We start from the raw sequence: 20,587 nt of genomic DNA, 5'->3' as shown, positions 1-20,587 counted from the left end.
CTAGGACCTGAAGTTGGTTCAGTGGTATCCCACCCAAAATATTAATGAATGAATAAATTAGTAAATGCATTAACAAAAAAATCAAAAAGAAATATTCACACCTGTGTTTTTAGAACCTAAAAACAAAATGATAGAAATGTGAAAAAGAGAAAGAAGTCTTTTTCCACAGATACTCTGAAAAGACCTATAAATTATGTTCACAAAGAAACTGAGACACAGAAGATTGAAACTGAAACCTGATGCTTACATTTATCCACAATGTCAATAATATAATATCTTTACAAACAATAGGAAAAAAAACAAAATCTGCTTGCTGATATTCTAATATGTCTTATAATTTATTTTATCCTCTTGAACTGAAGACACTACTAAGAATTCAATTATAACTGTTTAATAATTAATATCTCTTTAAATATTTTGCTGTAACAGTATATTTATTCTCAAATACGTACCAGGACTTAAAAAACCTTTAGCTGTTTTATAAAAGAAAAAATTCCAAAACACTATCAACATAAATGTACTGTAGTGAGAATTATGTTGCAATATTAACAGTTTCCAACTGTTTTCCAAGAATCTGAAGCAGTAATGTGAATTTCTTTCAATAAGGCTATAATTTAATTTTTTCTAGGGAAATGTTTTTAATAGGATTACTGACCCTTTTAACACTCTTGGAAAGAAAATAAATCTCATAAGCATTCTGGCATACAACTATTATAAAAATAAATAGAACAGTCAATCAGTAGAAATGGTAATGGACTTGAGAAACAGAAGTTACTAAGAAAATGTACATAAGTATGCACAGTGATAACAGAGAGAAGATTCACTACATATAAGCAAAACAAACAAATATTCAGACAAATGAAGGGCCTGGAAGGAAGGGGAGGGGCTTTGAAGAATGAGCCTTAATGTGTTTCTCAAGTAAACTGATCATGTAAACCTAGATGAGTTCTCCGGGTTCTTATTCAACTCTTAGTTAGGCCTGTCCCCAAGTCCTGTTTGGTTTTGCAGAAGGTGTTTAAATGTTTCAGAGGAAACACAGACACTGATTTAAAATATTTTTTCACTCACATTTCTTTGTGCTTTAAGAGGAATTTTTTTCAGGTCATTAGTTTATAATGTGAACTGGTGCCTAAGGATATTTTGAAAGGAAAAACAACTGTGCTTGGAGATGCAGTTTATGTGACTCGCATCATCATCTATTTCAGCTCAATTTGGGGCCCCAAACCAAACTCAAAACAAAGTTACCAGGCTGGGGCTATAGCTTAGTGACAGAGTGCTTGCCTTGTAATATCTTTACAAACAATAGGAAAAAAAAATCTGCCTGCTGATATTCTAATATGTCTTATAATTTATTTTATCCATGTGAGACACTGGGATCTATCCTAAGCACCATGTAAAAATAAACAAATAAAATAAAGGCATGCTGTCCATCTCCAACTACCAAAATAAAATTTAAAAAAAAAAAAAAAACTAAGTTACCACATCTGCAACAGTTGCTTTCTCTGCATGCAGTAACCACACAAAAAACTGAAAACAGACTAGACTCTGACCTCAAAGATAAACACAGTGTAACCCCTTACAATATCAAAGTCCTTGTAATAAGACTTTACTATTCCACCTTACAAAAATGAAGTGGGTCACACAAATAATTTCCAAGATAATCTGGATTTTCACAGTGCCACTGGCAATCCAAAATTCATTCATCCTACCAGTTTTTCCCCTTGTTTCCACCACCCCACCCCAGCCAGCCATTCATACTGCCATATTTGGGTCCAGAAGGTAAGAAGGAAATCAAGGCTCAGAAAAAGGAAGCAGCTTCCTAAACCTAAATTCATAAACTAAAAAGAGATTTGGTCATTCTCCAGATTTGATCTGCGTATCATATCAAAACACATCATTCACTGACATCCCCAAAACTATCTTTAACATGCCTAAAATCTCTATGACCCATAAGAGTAAATAATACCCACATTCCATGTTTTTTGTTTTTTGTTTTTGTTTTTGTTTTAGTTTAAACAAAACAGTTATCGATGTTATTTTAGAGCTTGAGTATCACTTTTCCAAATGCTTAGAAGCAGAAGTGCTTTGAATTTCAGGTTTTTCAGATTTTGGAATATTTGAAATAGACAGTAATGACATTATCTTGAGGATGAAACTCATATCTACACACAAAATCCAGTCATGTTTCATAGACACTTTAGGAGGTAATTTTATACCATATTTTTAGGGCACTGGTGTTTTGACAGTGACTTATCAGATGAGGACAAGTAGGTATGTAGTTTTCTACTTGTGACATCATAGCAGTGCTCAAAAAGTTTTGAATTTTAAATCATTTCAGATTTTTAGATTAACCTGTATCCTGCATGATAAAACAGACTAACATCACATTTCCTCTTCATGATAACTATCTTTCTTTTACATCTGCTTAGAGCATAGGAATCATGACTTATAATTATGAGATCAGGTTTCCTTAAAACTGTCATGACTTCAGAGATTATGAAACCCCTGTTCTCAACTTTACGTGCACATCAGAATTACTAGAGGAACTTTTACAAAATACTGAGTCCTTAGCCTCGGCTGAGCTTTAGAGTGGGCTCTAGTATTAATATGGTCTTAAAGCTCCTCAGGACAGTCTAGGTGGAGAACCAATGACCTCACTTCAAATGCAGATCAATGGTCCAAAAAGAACAAAGATTCACAGCCAACCAATGACAACCTGAGGCAGAACCTAAAATGAAGATTACAACTCCAGTGCCCATGAAAGCCACTTAAATGAAAAAGCAAACAACACGTGCATACATTTTTAGACTGAGCACCCAAGAGTGTATATACTAGAGAGCTCAAAAGGCTAAGGCTCCTGACCTTCAGCTCATAAGGGAAATAATGGATAACAGATATCCTCACTTGATCTGAAAAAAAAGAAAAAGATACAAATCAAGGTTTTCCTATAAAACTGTCCAACTTTTAAGCACTGGCGCAATTAAAAAATGACACTGTGTGAAGCAACAAAGCATGTAATGAAACCCACAGCAGGGATTTGACCTTTAGGCTTCGGGTTATTACAGCAGGTCTAAAAGGTTGTTTCCTGTCTATAGAAGCCACAGCATCATCACCAACATCACAACATTAACAATACCTGGAATTCATAAAGTGCCCACCATGCATTAACCACTATGCTGAGTTATACAAGGCTCTCAACAAGCCCTTATCAACCCTTGGGACAGGTATATTATTATTATTCCCCCAATGTCACATGGCCATCAAATGGTGACACCAGGATCCAAATGCATTGTAGTATATCTTAGGTTTTTAAAATGCTTTTAACAACCTCCACTCTTTGCATTTGCATGTCTTTAAAAATAAAATGAAGAGATTATATTAAATAATTTCCTAGGGCAATTTGAGTTATCAAACTCAATGGCTCTGACTCCATGACACAGCTCTCGGATACAGAAAGACACTGGTATTTACACACATCTGTCACAGATGCCCTAATAAAAATTACCTGATAAAGGAAAAGAGGGAGTATTCATGAAATGGTCCTTCTTAAAAGGCAGCAAACAAAAGACATATAATAAAATTCTTTATCTCTACTGCTGTAGAATGTTTACTTCTCCATCTTACCTTTTGAAAGATGAGTAAAAGTGCTCCGAAACTCTTCATATGTTTGCTCATGACAATTAACAAACTTATCCAAGACTTCTTCCATTAATTGATCTTCATCCATTATCTCCAATCCCAATTTCTGGGTAGGCATCCCAGTCCACGAGGCTACTTAACCTAAGACACAAAGTAAAACATGAACAGAGAGTCATGCAGTCCCAGCTGCTCAGAAAATACCCTGGGCGGGCAATGCAAGATTCCAAGGCCCCAAAAGGACAGAAAAAATTCTAGTCAATAAATCAGTTTTATTCATACATCTGCACATTTGTGCTTAGCTTCAGTTTCCTCCTTTCCATCTTCTTAATTTTCAAGAATATTGTCACATAACTACACAATTAGAAATTCAAAGTCTTTTAAAGTGACAGTAACTTTAAAGGGTATATCAACTAACCACTCATCCCATGACAACAATATGAGCATATTTTATTAGTGACTTATTTAGCACTTACTGTGTACCAGGTTCTGTTCTGAGCACTTTAATGAAAATCATCATAACCCTCGCTTAGGTCACAGAGACAGCCGGTAGAAAGAAGTGTCAGTGCTAGGAGTCTGATCCCAGAAATCAAGTCCTTATGCACTTCACTATGCTTAACTCTATCCTGTGACTCACTTTTACTGTGGCTGACAAACAGGTGACTTGACTGTGCTTTCACACATCCAGGAACTGGAAGCGCTGACATTCCAGAGCAGTCTTTGGACAGCTTTTATCACCTCTATACCCTAGCCCAACTGGGCCCTGAGTTAGTGAGCTTGTCCTGAATAATTTCAATCCTTCCTTCTTGTAACTGACATCTTTTCATACATTAAAACTGGGCCACACTGTCCTTTCTGGATCTTCTCATTCTATTCACTGGAATACATTTCTTTGTCAAATCCCAGCTGAAAGTTCAGTTTCTCTCCAAATGCCTTAACCTCCCATTGAACTCATGTGGTGGGGAGAACCAATCTGAATTAACATGAGCGTACTTATGGCTTTTGTTTATTCTACTCAGTACAACTATTCACGTTTCCCTAAAGAAATCCTACTGGGCTGCATATGAGGTGCTTTCCCAGAACCCACTGCACATTTGTATAATAGATGGTTTGTGCACTGATTGCCTTTCTTAACTCCAAAAAATTTCTGGAAAAGTAATAAGGAACTGTGATGCTACATGTTCCTCACAGGATTACTATGATGATTAAATTGCTATGTATCTCAAGATATGTTAGGGATAATGACCATCATGATGATGATGATGATGATGATACTACTGATGGAGGACAGGACCAGTCTTAGTATTCTGTCCTTTGCTTCCACAAAGCTTTCTCATGACTGTGACCACTCTGACATGGAATGTACTGATGTTACATAAGATAAATCCAAATAGTTCCCTATGCATTACAGTCTCAGATAAAACATGTAAAAGACTGGACAAAAATAAAAAGTGTATGTAGATACTAATTTAAATTGAAAGAAACTTTCAAACTATTGGTACCTGGAAAATTAGACTTTTCATCTTATCAGTTATGGCTTATGCAAATTTATCTGTAACAATGCCAGGCTTCAGCAATGAAGTTTACTCAGTTTTGTTTGCAGTTGCTAGATAATAAATACTGATAAATAATCTCAATGGTGGCTATTATTTCACTATCAGTAAGACGTGTACCTAATTATAAGAATTTCAGCATCAATGTACTTTTCCAGAAGTCGAGCCCAGCAAAACTTCAGCAATGCATTATATTAATCTCTTCCTTGAGCCATCTCTGGTAGTATGCTTCAATGAACAAACATCAAAAGAAGTAGCCAGGCTGTGGTTTCTACTATTCTTTTTTTTTTTTTTTTTTTGGTACAGGGATTGAACTCAGGGGCACTCAACCACTTAGCCACATCCCCAGCCCTATTTCTATTTTATTTAGAGACAGGGTCTCACCGAGTTGCGCCTTGCTTTTGCTGAGGCTGACTTTGAATTCCCAATCCTCCTGCCTCGGCCTCCCGAGCTGCTGGGATTATAGGCATATGCTACCACACCCGGCTCTTGAGGATATTTTAGCAGTAATGACAGAAATACTTTTAGACTTGCTTTCCAATTTGTGCATTGGTATGTTCTGAGTATTTACCCTTAACACATCTCAGTAATACCAAAGGCAAACAATTAATAGGTTATGCACAACACAAACTCAAAATACTTCAAGGTCTTTAATTTTATCTATATGGTCATAAGGTTATAACAATACAGATTTTGTTGACTTTATTGACTTTCTAAGACTTTGGAATATAAATTATTACTGGAAGAATTTAAAAAGTATTCATCTTCAAATTTAGAACTTTCCTTATCTATAAAAATATAAATAACTAATGTTAAAGGGCCCTAGGGACTGACAAAGCAGATAATCATTGGCCAGACACTCAAGTGGTTTATGCAAATCATAGTGGTTTTCTAAAAGGAAGCTGGTTTTTTAGTTACCATTCACATACTTTTGTGTTTTTATCATGAAGTATTATTCTGAGGGGAAAGATAGGGGAGACTTGTCTAGACAACAAGGTTTATTGTTTGGTCTATGTTTTAGGGCTTTGCATACCACATGGAAGACCTAGTACATATTATAAGGATAAGGAAATATATATAAACATCAACCAGTTAATCAGAAGCAATACGTTCGCAGGCATAGCCTCCAGTAGGAACCAGGTTCTCTTTTTATCCAGCACTGGGTAAGAGGGGGGTAAAAATTACATAATTTCCCAGAAGTACTATTTTCTATTATCAAATAATAAAACCAACAATTATCTAAGCTAGTTAAAGTTTTATGTTCTCTGATAGTGTACTATTATGAAATACGGTGTATAAAAGAATTACCATTGACTTAGCACACGTTAAATTTTTATCTTCAGCTGTTGCTTAATGAACTTACCCAAAAGAAATACAACTTCTAGCCAGGCGGATGGCTCACGCCTGATATCCCAACAGCTCAGGAGGCTGAGTTCAAAGCCAGCCGTAGCAAAAGTAAGGTGCTAAGCAACTCAGTGAGACCCTGTCTCTAATAAAAATACAAAATAGGGCTAGGGATGTGGCTCAGTGGTCAAGTGCCCCTGAGTTCAATCCTCAGTACCCCTCCCTACCCCCTGGGGAAAAAAAAAGAAATACAACTTCCAGGGATATCAGTGGTAAGCTTTAAAAAACAAGTCACCATGAACTAGTCTCTCAAAGTGCATTGCCTGCAAAGAGGGTAGCATGCCTGCAAAAAGTAGTGGGGGCGGGGGGTAAAAAAATTAAGGTTTACCACTGAAACGCAATAATACATAATAACACATTTTTAAAGAGTTGTGCAGGGTCTATCAAAGCCCACTTTCTCAAACCTTTATAGCTCTGTGCAATTAGGACTTACTGCTATGTTGAAAGGAAGATGAAATATTATCAAAATAATTTGCCTCACCTAAGGAAATAAAGTCATCACCCTGTACTTCACAGGTAGGTGGCCTTTTATATTAGTACAAATGCTCAAGTCTCAAAAAGACCAAATTGCACTGTAACTGCACAGATTTATATACATGATAGAAAAGACCGGGTAGAAACTGTTTTCTTTTTCCTTTACTGAACTATAATAGTTATGCATTCTCTGACTTTTTAGTGTCCTTTACATAATATTAAGGAGAAATAGATTCAATGACAGAATCTCTGAGCTGAGAGAAACCTGATACTTATCTAGTCCAATCTGAGAAAATAATGAATCTGAGAAAGAAACTTCAGGTGGGTCTTCTGTCAACTAATGAGTCTTTTGAACCATAATGAGATTCTCATGATTATGAAATTTAAGGGACACACAAAGTCAGCAGGATATTACCAAGTGACAAGCTACCCCTGGATAGCCATCCTCAGGCCTCCAGCTACATTCTGAATCCCAATAATACATAGAACACCTTAAGGCTGAGAAAATATATGTATCATTATTTTTGAGACCTATAAATACACCCAAGAAAACAACGGAAGAGATAAAAGGCAGAAAGAAGAAGGCAGAATATAAAACAAAACATAGCTTATTAAATAGAAGAGAACCTAAAACTCCTTTATTGTTTTTTATCAAGATGAGATAAAAACACACAACTCTAGCATCAAAGAATACATGGCACTTCAAGTGATAAACTTCTTCCAACAAGGCTTTTCTAACATATAAAAGGCATGAAATGCTTCATTATTACCCAAAAAGTTAATAGCATAAGCATCTAGATTTCTATGTAAATTCCTCTCAGTAAAACTCTTTTCATTATTAAAGGAAGTATTTGGAGGGAGGGAGGGAAGGGTTTTGGATTACTGTCCACTCCAAAGCTTTAGAAGAGAGATGGGTTACCTCCTATGCAGAGGTCTTAGAAATAGGCATGTCTCGACAACTGTACACTTTTTCTTGACAAAAAAAATAAAATAAAATAACTCAAGAAAAATAGAAAGAACACATCCATATTAAAACTACACATAATGCAGGTTCAGTACACACTTCCCATGAACAGAGAGATCACAAAGGTTGTCTTAACAGATCTAGCTCCTTCCCTGAGAAGATTGATAGTTTACATATTCTAAAATAGACCCCAACTGTAATGAATGATTCTGATGAACCTTTCCATGACTTCTTCAAGTTAAAGCGATATGGAATTCAGGGAAAGCATTTTAAAATGAAGGAGGTAACAGGAATAAGAAAAATAAAAACCTGTCAAGACAAAACACAGATTTTAAAAAGCAAGCAGAAAAATATATAGGCAATTTTTAAAACACAGGACTGGGCAGAGTTCTTAGATTTGACCCCAGAAGTATGATCAAGGAGAAAACAACTGGGGCTGGGGTTGTAGCTCAGTGGTAGAGCGCCTGCCTAGTGCGTACGAGGCACCGCGTTCTATCCTCAGTACCACACAAAAAAATACACATATAAAATAAAGTCATTGTGTCTATCTACAACTAAAAGTGTTTTTTAAAAAAAGAGAAAAAAACTGACTAACTGAATTTCATCAAAATTAAATTTTTTTCTTCTACCAAAAACCCTCTTAAGAAGATGAAAAAAAATTTTACAGACTAGAAGAATATATTTTCAACAAAAGACTAGCATCTAAATACACAAATAACTTCCAAAAGTCAACGCTGTATCCAACTTAAAAAAGAACATGCACAGCTATTGCTACAGACTATATACAAATGATAAATAATCACATGAAAAGATGTTTGGTATCACTAGCCAGGTGGGGCTACACACATACCAGAATGGCTAAAATGAAAAATAGTGATAACACCAAATGCTAGCAAGCAGGCAGAGAAACTACATAATTCAAACACTGCTGGTAGCAATGTAAATGATTCAGTCACTCCAGAAAATAGTGTGGCAACTAGCAATTACACTCTTGGACATTTATCCCGAAAAATAAAAATTTATTTTCACATAAGAACTTGTATACAAACGTTCACAAAAGCTTTATTCATAGAACCAAAATCTGAAAACTACCGAAATGTCCTTTAATTGATGAATGGTTAAATAAACTTCGGTACATTCACACCAACGACTACTACTGAGCAATCAAAAGGAACAAACTGTCATTTCATGCAAGAACTTGGATGAACCTCAAAGAAATACACTGAAAGGGATGATTTCATTTATGTAGTATTTATGAATAATATATTTGGAGAGAACAAATTAATGGTTACTAAGGTTAGGGATGAGGGAGAGGATGGGGGTGGTTATGCAAGACCACATGTGATATAACTGAACTACACACACATACACAAATGAGAATAGACATAATAAATAAAATCTGAGTAAATTCTGTGGCTTTTTACTAATATCAATTCCCAACCTTTACATTTACACTATTATATGCAAGGTGTTAATCATGTACAATGCTAAACCAATGATGCATGGACTTCCCTATGAATTTTTTGCATCCTCCTATTGAAGTGGCACCCCCTTTCTCCACAGAAAAGTCTTAAATGGGCTTCTCCAGAAATCTTCACCATGGCTGACTTTAGGACTGTCAGCAAAAGAGTCTCTGCAAAAGAGTTCAAAGTAGATAAACTTCCTATTTTCGTGTCCCTCTGTTTTACTTGGCCACTAGCCAAGAAGATACCAGCACTCCCGGTGCTGGACACCCTCTTACTAGTTTTTCATAAACATATCCAGTACACTAGTTTGTAGAAATGTGCAAACAAGGCCTCTGGCCTTGAGCTGGGCTTCACAGAGATGTCTACATTTTTAAGCTAAGTTACCAATTGGGCTCCATGGTAACAGCTGGCAGGGGGAGGAAAGAAAAGGGAGAAGCTCTCCCCTTCTCAGGTGTTGTCCTTGAAGGGTTACCTGCCCAAAACAGAGAGAGAAAAAGCTGCTTTTATGTGAACTTCTGCAGACTGTGAACTTCTGAGCCCCTCCCTTACATGCTGGGTATATAACTCTGAAACTACCTGAACTCGGGGTTCAGGGGATTAATTGATAACACCAAAAGCTGTGCCCTCTGAACCTGGCTGCAGCCAAATAAAACTGTTTCCTGCTGTCTTCAGTGCCTTGCCTCATTTGTCCCTACAACACTATGAATCTGACCTATAATTCCATAATTATTTCAAAACCAAATGTATAAAAAGGGACAAATGACCTGAGGTGGTGCAAGATGTAGCAGGTGGGGAAAGAACTAGGGGTTGGTCAGCAGGAGACAGATCTTTGAAGGCCTGCAACTCCAGGCCAGGAATTTGCATTGTAACTTGAGAGAAAACTCTTCAGAGAGTTTTAAGCAACGGGTTAACTAATGAGATGGGTAATTTGAAAATACCACTCTATCTGCAGCATTGATATTTGTAAACAAGTTTCTACAATTTACTTACAGTTTTACAATTTCCTTAGAGTGGGGGTGCCACTTCAATCTCTCAAAGGGAAGATTATGGGAAGCCCCCATAATTGTAAAAGAAAGAGATAATGGTAGTTTGGATTGGTGACAGGGACAAAAGCAGTTGAACTGTTTGTAAGTGTAGGAGAGAGCAAAACTCTTCCTTTGCCCTCTGGAGGGTCCATAATTGAGCATATGAAATAAAATAGCAATAGACAGATTAGCAAGAGAAAACCCATTTTGATCACATATATATACATATAAATATGTGGGGTATCTCTGTGTGTGTATACACACACATATGTATATATATCACACAAAACATGAGACTCCAAGGTAAGCAGGATGATTTAAGTTTTAAAGCACCCTGAGCTACAGGAAAATAATGCTGCTTGGGGCTTCTGGGGAGAGGCGACAACATGTTATGGAGGGAGGAAAGGGAGGAAATGTGTGTCTTGTTAGGAAAAAAGAAAACAAAAACAAAGTTTAAAAAGGAGGAGTGGAGGGGCTGGGGTTGTGGCACAGAGGTGAAGCGCCTGCGTAGTATGTGTGAGGCACTGTATTCTATTCTCAGCACCTCACATAAATTAATTAATTAAAAGTCCATCAACAACTAAAAAAAATATGTTAAAAAAAAGGAGGAGTGGAGGGTAGAGAAGAAGGGTAAACCAATTAAGGCAAAAGAGAGTTAGAAAAATAATTACCACTAAAAGTTCACCAAGAATCTTGGAACCCAGGTGTGTTGATTGCTTCCTCTGCAGAAAGCTGGGGGCGGGGGGCAGGAATAATACTAACCTGTACAATTACATGCTTAAGCAGAAACTTTCCTCTTGAAAAATTTGTTTCCCTTTCCTGCTCATCCATCCAAGCTACCATAATGATGTTTCTTGAGGCTATCATTCATTAAGCTTTTCTGTTCATCAGCAGATTGCATAAAATCAATTTCATCTCCCCAAAATAAAAGCCATTTTAGTCAATCCAGAAATATCTGCACTGACTCACTGAGGCAGGTCAACTGAGTACTAGACTGTTTTCAATTACACAGTTATTAATTCCATTAAACAAAGAAAAATGTAAGCAGTGAAGCATTTGAACTCCTTCTCCCCACTCATTCCCTACCATTTTTAAAAAACAGATCAACTGTGTACAGGGAATCTGCAGCAGATACTCATAGGATAAACCCAGAAAATTCAATGCTCTTGAAATCAGGAAGATTGACTTTCCACTACCATTTTCATTTTTTTTTCTTTTTTGAAAAATTTACAATTGTGTATAATCACAAGTAAACAGTCTACCTTCACCCCCTAACAAAACTCCTACAAGCACACTAACTGACCTCTAGACTAGTACATCAAGAAAACTTTGCCATCTAAATATTTCATCCATGTTCAAAACTGACCTCCTAGCCTCAGAAGCGTTAACCACATCAATGACTTAGCTGCTAAGAGTGAATGCTCCAGTAAACATTTTTCTCAAGGCCTCTGAGAAAGCTGTTAATCCACAAGGCAGTAGGGTTTCTAAGTCAACTTTATAGCTCTATAATCTCACAATAATGTTTCAATCATTAAAGATTTATTAGCTCAAATATAATCCCACCTTCACATGGTATGCAATGTCCCATTAATGCTTATTTTATCTGTTCTGCATAACAACTACAACACAAAGGCATCCAGGCTTGATTAAAGTTATCCCTCTCGCCAACTTCCTGAGCCTGTCAGCCACCTGCACAATGCACAGCACTTTGACAATACCAAAAAGCCTACTTTAAAGCAAAACCCACACAGCTGGTTACGAGCAGGTGTAGACCAACTGAACTAAATCAACTCTGCCTGAAGGAATACATTTCTAAGTGTTTCAAAATGCCAGATCTTGCAAGCAAAATTGACCTTTTCATTTGGCATTCTCTTAAAAGAAATGAGAATTTTGAGATGTGCTGCTTAGTTATTTTTAATTCTAAATTTCTATGACTATGGAATAATAAATGGGCTTTCAGAAGTAATAAAAGAATCCCCAGCTGGAATGTTCTCTCAATATTTTATTGACAATTTTTTGCCTCAATATACACAACATAGCACACACATGTACATTCATATAAATTTCCTTTAGCCAAGATGGTTTCTATACTCAAAGATAGAAAATGGGAATCACAAACTCCCTACTCTAACAAAAGAAGCTTTAAGCGATTTATTTTTCTAGCACAACATTGCAAAATGCCTCTGTAATTTTTCTACACTCTATTTTAAAGCAAACAGTCAACCTTAAATCAGAGAGCATGGAACTATTATCAGAAAAAACTAGTCATCCTGGTCAAGTGGCCATATTTAAATGTTTTGAATAAAAATTGACAGGTCACTTGTCATGCTCCTCTCTTGACAATTCATCATGCTAACTGTAGGCCGCTTCCCTCCATCGATGTCCTTTTCCTTCCTCTTTTCTTTGCCAGTTTAAGTTGTGGCTCCTATTGCAGCATTCACTCAACAAGCCAAGCATTTCCCTTTCCAATACTATTTACACTATTCCCTTTACAAATTAGCCACTTATTAAGAGTCTGATTGTCTATGCCAACCCTAAAACTATAAAGAAGTTGTCACTGACCTTACTTCAACATTTGTTAACTCAGGAAGTGACAGCGTAGTTTGAGTTATTCCTTCACTTACAAAATGGGGATGGAAATGCTCAAAGGGACACTGCACTTCTTGATTCACACTTCCATGAGCCCACAAAATAATGCTTCTCTGCCTCCTCTACCCCATCATGTACACAGATATTCAGTTGGCAAGTTATTTTACTTTTTATACTTACATGATTTGAATGTCAGCAAGTTGTCTCCCATCTTTTTTTCCCAGTAATTCTTCCTTTTCTGTTTAATTATAATATTACTACATCTAGTAACTAAGTATTTTATCTCACCTATGATATAAAGTTATTTTGTTCTGTAATTAGACTGATTTGTATTCTTTAATTCTCTACTGTTTGGTTTTTTTATGAAAGAAAGGATAAAACAATATATTCTAGTAGGAGTTTGGATCTGATTCTGCCTCAAGGTATAAGAATGGCTGAATAGCCTGTAATTGTGATTTTCCTTAATGAATTTCTAGGAACTTTCTTTAAGAAAGATTGAACTGGGTGCAGTGGTGCACACCTCTAATCACAGAGACTTGGGAAACTGAAGCAAGAGGATACAAGTTCAAGGCCAGCCTCAGCAATTCAGTGAGATGCTCAGTAACCTGAGGAGGAGGGCAGTGGGAAGAGCAGGAGAGGAAAAGAAAGGCAGGCAGGCTGGTTGGACTGAATGTGCCAAGAATGTAAGGTGCTGATTGGCAATCAAAAGTTACTTCATTCGTGTATGTTCTTTTAGGGAAAGGCCTGTGTTCTTGAATTTTTTTTCTAATTTTCCACAACTACACTCAGTGGATGCTCAATAAACATGGTTTACTACTGTAGTCACCTCTTACCCAAGGGGAATATGTCCCAAAATCTCTACTAAGTACCAAACCCTTTGATATATGTACATAATTGTAACAAAGAAATTAAGCACACAGAAAGAAGAATGACATTATGGCATTTGCTGGTAAAAATTAGGCACACAGAAAGAAGAATGACATTATGGCGTTTGCTGGTAAATGGATGGAACAGGAGATTATCATGCTATGTAAAATAAGCCAATCCCAAAAAACCAAAGGCAGATGTCTCTAATACACACTGCTAATACATACAGGGGTGGGAGAGGTGCGGATAGAAGTTCATTGGATTAGACAAAGGGGAATGAAGGGAAGGGAAGAGGATGGGAATAGGAAAGATAGTGGAATGGATCAAACATAAATTTCCTATGTTCATACACGAATACACAAGTGTAACTCCACATCATGTACAATCACAAGAATGGGAAGTTATACTCCATGTTTATATAATACATCGAAACACATTCTACTGTCATGTATATCTAAAGAAGAATAAAAATTTTTTAAAAGTTAATAATGACAATATATTTTTATAATAGTTACCTGGCAAACATTCAATAATATCAGCTATTATTATTACATAAATAAAATGACTACATTTAAAACTTGTTGATTTAAGGTTCTACTTGCCCACTATTTTTTAAAGCTTCATTGTTTTACAGTTATATTGTACATACTGGAGAGAAAACAGTGGATAAATAAATGTTTTGTTGCTTAAAAAAAAAGAAATCAGACACAGTAAGAATGCTAACAATAACCAATAATAAAATAAAACAATTAATATACTCTAATAAAAGTTATGTGAATGTGGTCTCTCTCTTCCTTCCCCCACCCTCAAAATATCTTAATGTACTGTACTCACCCTTCTTGTGATTATGTAATATTTAAAGGAAGCACTTCATGGCTTTTCTTTGTCGTCTGAATTTTCCACTTAATATCTTTGGACCACAATTTACCACAGGCAACTACACACCTCCTCCAGCCATGTCCCACTTGTCTACAGTTACCATCTAGTTCATTCAAACTAGGATGGACTGATTAGGTCACAGCTCTCTCAATCCAGTCATTTTACCTCCAAACATTCCTGCACAGGAGCTTTGGGGGGACACGCCATATCCAAACCATAGCACGAGGAAAATGAAATAATGGATAAGGGAGGACGAATGTACTAACCTCCAGTTTCCTCAGGAGACAACTAAGCAACTCACTGCTACACTACAAATTCCGGGGTTTTCTTATTTTAATAAAATACAAAAGCTAAAAACACGAACCTACCCATGATTTCCAATTGTATTTACTATAGATATATCACTGTTATTGATTCTGTGATTTCAAGCACCATGATCATTATGTAATTCCACTAATAAGTAACAGAAACAACCAAATATCCTTTTGCAAACAAAAATCATGGAAATAATTAGAGGAGGTGATGATGCTTTTATAAATGATGGACCAACATTTCAAATGATAAAAATCAACCAAACAATTGAACTACACTTCTATTTTTTTAAAAAAGAAGAAAAAGAAAGAAAAGTCACCCCTGAAAATTACTGTGTACACTGTATATACCAGACATTTTGTATCCATGAATCCTTACAATAAGAAAGGTATCATTCCCATTTTAGAGATAAAACCAAAGCTCAAAAATATCCCTCAATTAGCAAGTGTAACCACTGAAACTCAAAGCCAGATCCACCCACCTCTTATCACTACCTTATATCATCTAAGCCACATGGAAACCAAATGACCAACCACCTAACCAGTGGATGGTTAGGTCATCATGTTTCATTAACTGAATGAAATTCTATGCAACTTTTAAAAAGTATAAAGGCAGTTTACAAGATCACTGTGGAATCTTAACATTTCCCTTGACTGAGGGCTTTACATACATTATCTCATTTAATCTTTTCCCAGCAACCATTTGAGGTCAATATTTCTGTTATCTCTATTTCAGAGATGGAGAAGCAGGCTTGAGGGTTAATATGACACCACCTGAGAAATGGCAGAGCAGGCAGAGAAAACCAGGTCAACTTGACACCAAACCTCATTCTCAGAAATATTATCTTGTACAACACTACACAGCAGCTGCTTGAATGAGAAGAGGCCCTCCAACAATTAGAACTCCTTCCTTCTGAGCCTGCACTAAAGAAAGGAGACCACAGAAGAGCAATGAAAAGATCAAATAACTACAATTGGCACTTTTGGTCTTTGCTTTGGGGCAAGCAACATCCCATTGGATTCACAAGAGTATTTATTTAAACCAGAATAATTGCATTCATTTTTTCTGTTTACTAAAATGTTTTTTTAATTTTAATAAACTGGGTTTCATCTATGCTTTTTTTCCTACAAATGAATAGGGAATTGTGTTTCCATTGTAACTAGTAATGAAATAGTTAAATCTGGAGGGTACACCCTGGTGGTTATCTCCCTCAACCATCAAAGAGAAAAAGTCACAGTCAGTTACTCCTGTTAGATCCCAGTTCATTAGAACATCTGTAGACGCATAAGCACCCTCTTTACATCAGCTTCTGCTTACCGCAGGCATAGTAGGCAGTAGTGAATCTTCCTAATACTGCTTTAGCAACAGAGATTCAGAGAGGGGTGAGCAGCCCCTCTGGCCTTCAGGTAGGTCCAATGTTTTCATTTCTCCCCAAGCTAAAAGATGGGAACTGATATTATGGGAAGGCAGGTGCCCTACTTCAGAGTACGGTAACTACAGGTGGATGGGGTGTCTAGATGGGGAAGGAGTAAATTTGGAAAATGTGGGGCTTCCTATTCTCAGGTTGCTATGAGGATTTAACTTCTATGCCTTCAGAGCACATTATTAATCTTAGTGCACAAATGCTTTGCTGGCAGAAGTGTGGGAAGAAAGACCTAATCATGGTTTTACTGCCAGCAAAAATCAAATAATATATGCCTCAAACCTGATTAACCGTGTAAAACAGTTTTAATTTATGCACTAAATACCTGCAGTTACATGGGGTTACTTGCTTTTGGAGCAATCAGGAAACATGGGCCGTACTGAGCAATAAGATTTAATGCTTCAGAGTACACTGTCTTTCTTTGGAAAGAAAAATAAGTTAGTTCAGACACAGGAACTACAAGCCCAGACCTCACACCATTAGTCCTCTTTTGATACTCAACTATGCCCTGCCTTCAAAGTGAATAAATGAAAATCTCCCTGCTGCGGACTGTTAGCATGAGGCTGGGAAGACTGTGTGTGTATTGGCCCTATATTTCTGTCTTTTAAAAAGAATCTTTAATGTGTTGACTTTGAAATTCCCCTCAGTTGAAAAAAAGCCTCTTTTTTTTAATCTGCCTGTTTTAGTTTAGTCTATTTAAAGAGAAACCTTTCAGTAGGTTATTTTAGGTCTATTATAATCTTTTAAAAACGCTTTTTAAAAACTAAGATGTAACTAATATACTCATATTGAAACCATGGAAGAGACATAATGGTCTGCTCCACTGAAAACATAAATCAGTAAAGCAAAATCTCAAAAACTATGGCAAAAAAATGTGAAAACACTTTCAATGTTCTTGTTTATTTATTAAATATAGGAATCATCTGATTAAAATGAGTAATCTAAAAATTAAATACACAAATGACATTACAAGAGGAGATAATTCAATATAACAATAAATTTTACCACTTTTTTTAGGGCCCTGAACTAAGCTACAAAAATGGATAATATTCTTTACATCTTACCCAAGAAAATGTTTCTACCTAATCTATAATAATCATGTTTTAACTTATGACAAACCAAAATCCCTGTGAAAACCTCAAGATGAAGTCAATAGGCTACAATGAAAATATTTTTTTAAGCTTGCTGTTTAAAAACAAATGTTCTTTAGGAAATTCCTTTGGTCTGGAATTTATTACCCCTGTATGGCACCACAGATGTTTAAAACAAGCAAGTTTTGGCTTTGGGACTCCCTCCACCCAAAATGGGACAACTCTGAGAATAATAATTCATGCCATGTATAAGTACCTACAGTTTTCGTTTAATGAATTGAGGGTCAATAACATTTCTTTTAGCTTCCTTTAAGTTCCTTTAATTCCCTTAAATTTCTTAGATGCTTTCTTTCATGTATATGTGGATAAGCTATGAATAAATAAAACAGTTTCCTAGGTTATTTCATAAGCAGGGGAAGTTGCTGAATCTGCAAATCCACATGGTCCTCAGACCGCAGAGGCTTGCTTTTATAGCTTTGGAACTAATCCTTCTCAGGCCCCATTTCCAAAGTTGGTTTAATAACCCAAAATATTATTGTTAAAAGATCACACCTTAAGAGATACCCAAAATAAACTAAAACTCCTAAAGTACATGAGAATGTTCAGCAATTAATGACATCTGATCTACAGAAGTGCTTAAGGCAAAAACAAAAAATTTTGTATTAAAAACACCATCTCATTAGAGTGACCATGGATACTAGATGGCCCAAGGAACATTTACAAGGAGAATAAAAATAAAACAGTCTTTCATATGTGTATGCATGGATGTGGCACAGTGGATCCTGGCATCAGAGATATCCACAGGATATTAATTTTTTTAAAAAGTAAACTATAAATGGATTGAAGAGAGATCAGTGGAGTGGAGGGAAGAGGGGGGTGGGGGTGGGAGTGGAGAAGTGGTGGGGATTGAATTGGCACAGGTTGAGTTCCAAACCTCTGTGATAATGTCAAGGTGTTTCCTGTATACTGTATAACTAAAAAGAATAAATAAAAACTAAAATAAACTATAGTATCAATCCCCACTTTGCAAATAAAAAGAGAGACAAAAATAATTTGCCCACCATGGTTACACAGCAACTAATTGTTAGAACACCAGATTAGGACTCAGAAGATTCAATTCTAGATCCCATATATTTAATGAAGGGCTAGAGAAAAGACTGACAAGAAGAATGAAATATCAACTGCTATTTAAACTAATCCACCACCAGCATCATTATATATATTTATCCCACTCTTACTAGTTCAAAAGTTTATCTATATCCACTGACCAGATCATAAATTTCCAAAGTCTTTTAACCATCTTCAACATTACAAATATCATCTGTCATCCCTGGCAGATAATTGTGCACACACAACCTTACTTTTGATAAGTTTGATAATAATCATAATAATAACTATCATTTACTATGTGCAATGTTTTACTAAATTATTAATTATAATTGACATCAACCCATGAGATACATAAAATTATCTCATTCTACAGAAAAGGAAACTGAGGCACAGAGAAGTTAAATAACTTGCCCAAAGTCGTGTACTTGGTGACGGCTAAGATTTGAATCTAGCCAGGCAGCATTTGAAAATCCATACTGTTTTATTCTGCTTTAAGTATATTAACAACTTACTCTGAAAAGTCATTGAATCTGTGTTATTCTGTTTGCTTTAACATTTGGCGCCTAAAACTTCACTCTGCAAACAGTAAGTATATTTCACATCTCTCTAAGGTATAATAAAATAAAAATTTGTCAAGCTTACTTCATCTGGTAAACATCGCATTAATACCATAATAAAAATATAAAGTCCTGAATAACTCTTGCACCTCTTTGTTTAGTGTCTGCTTTCTACAGAATTACTAAAGAATTACCTCAAAGTTCTTGGGCTGAAAAAGAGGTCTGAAATAACAGCGATTCTATTTTTCTAGGAGTGGGTAAGGGGAGATGTGTTTAGGAACCTTCTCCTCCTCCTTAAAAGAATCCTAAAAACAGGAGTAAATTACCCAAAAAAGGGGGGTGGGGGGCACTTGTAAAGGTCTAATTACAGTATTTCCACTACTAAATGCAGGAGTGGTAAGATCATTCTCAAGCAATTTCTCGCCTGCCCTCGAGGTATTCGGAGACTCGTCTTTAGGTTCTGTAAGATAGTCAACAGCTATTGTAACCTTGGCTCCCCTTCAATCCCTTCCCCAGCAGCCCAGGATCCTCCGGGGTGCAATTCTGAGTTGGGGCGCAATTCTGAATGGAGCTTCAATGCGTCTGGACAGGAGTCCACCGTGGCGTCCCCTCAGACTGCCGTTTCCGGGCAACCACGCGCGGGCCAGAAGCAGTTGTGCATCCTACTGGGTCACCTATTTAAGAGTCCCCAGGGGAAGCTCCAGCAATTCCGGGACATCGGTTTACCCGAAACCCCTCGGTGCTGCAGCGCCCCCGTAACCCGATGTTTGGTCTGCGCCAGCCACTCTCACCTCCCAATCCCCAGTTGTCCGCCTTGTCTCCCATCTAGTCACTTCGCACTTTTGGCGTCTTTACTCAGATGGACATACTAGAAGTCTACTCTCCCGAAGAAACAAAGACAAATCATTATAGGCACACATCCCATAGAGCACAGATTCCTGGGAATTGTAGTTCTTTCGGCTAGCGTGTGATGAGTCTTTAAGAAAAAAAAGAACTACAATACCCAGAAATCAAATGGCGGAGAGTCCATCTCTAAAATATGTCCCAACTACTTGGCTTGAATTCGGTAGGAATGTTCTGTGGCTCTTTCCGTACCTAACTCCCTGAATTTTGCTAACTGGGTCCCAGGGCAAGTTTGTGAGAGGATTTTGTTTTTTAACAAGTTTTTTGCATGTGAATGAGTCTCAACAGTGACATATATGAAAAGATATTTAAGTCATTTTATCTTTTAATTCTT

General features: G+C 36.5%; 1 protein-coding gene across 3 annotated transcripts in view; it reads right to left on the bottom strand.

Moving 5' to 3' along the window:
* Positions 1-20,279, bottom strand: part of Iftap (intraflagellar transport associated protein) — a 58,588-nt gene extending 38,309 nt beyond the window's left edge. For 2 of the 3 annotated variants that reach the window (XM_046456226.2, XM_046456250.2), the window contains exons 1-2: positions 20,142-20,279; positions 3,625-3,780 (exon numbers count right to left, since the gene is read on the bottom strand). In XM_046456226.2, coding sequence (XP_046312182.1) covers positions 3,625-3,757 — 133 coding nt within the window. In that variant the 5' untranslated portion in view covers positions 3,758-3,780; positions 20,142-20,279. Of the gene's footprint in view, positions 1-3,624; positions 3,781-19,838; positions 19,987-20,141 lie in introns of those variants that run through there. The other variant, XM_046456231.2, reaches the window with a different exon arrangement.
* Positions 20,280-20,587: the final 308 nt, after the last annotated feature.

The sequence above is a fragment of the Marmota monax genome, unplaced genomic scaffold (assembly GCF_021218885.2).
Source record: "Marmota monax isolate L192 unplaced genomic scaffold, Marmota_monax_Labrador192_F-V1.1 WCK01_AAM20220418_F8-fsc00047, whole genome shotgun sequence".
NCBI classification, from domain to species: domain Eukaryota; kingdom Metazoa; phylum Chordata; class Mammalia; order Rodentia; family Sciuridae; genus Marmota; species Marmota monax.
The sequence above is the reverse complement of the archived record's forward strand: the minus strand, read 5'-3'. Positions and strand labels throughout refer to the sequence as shown.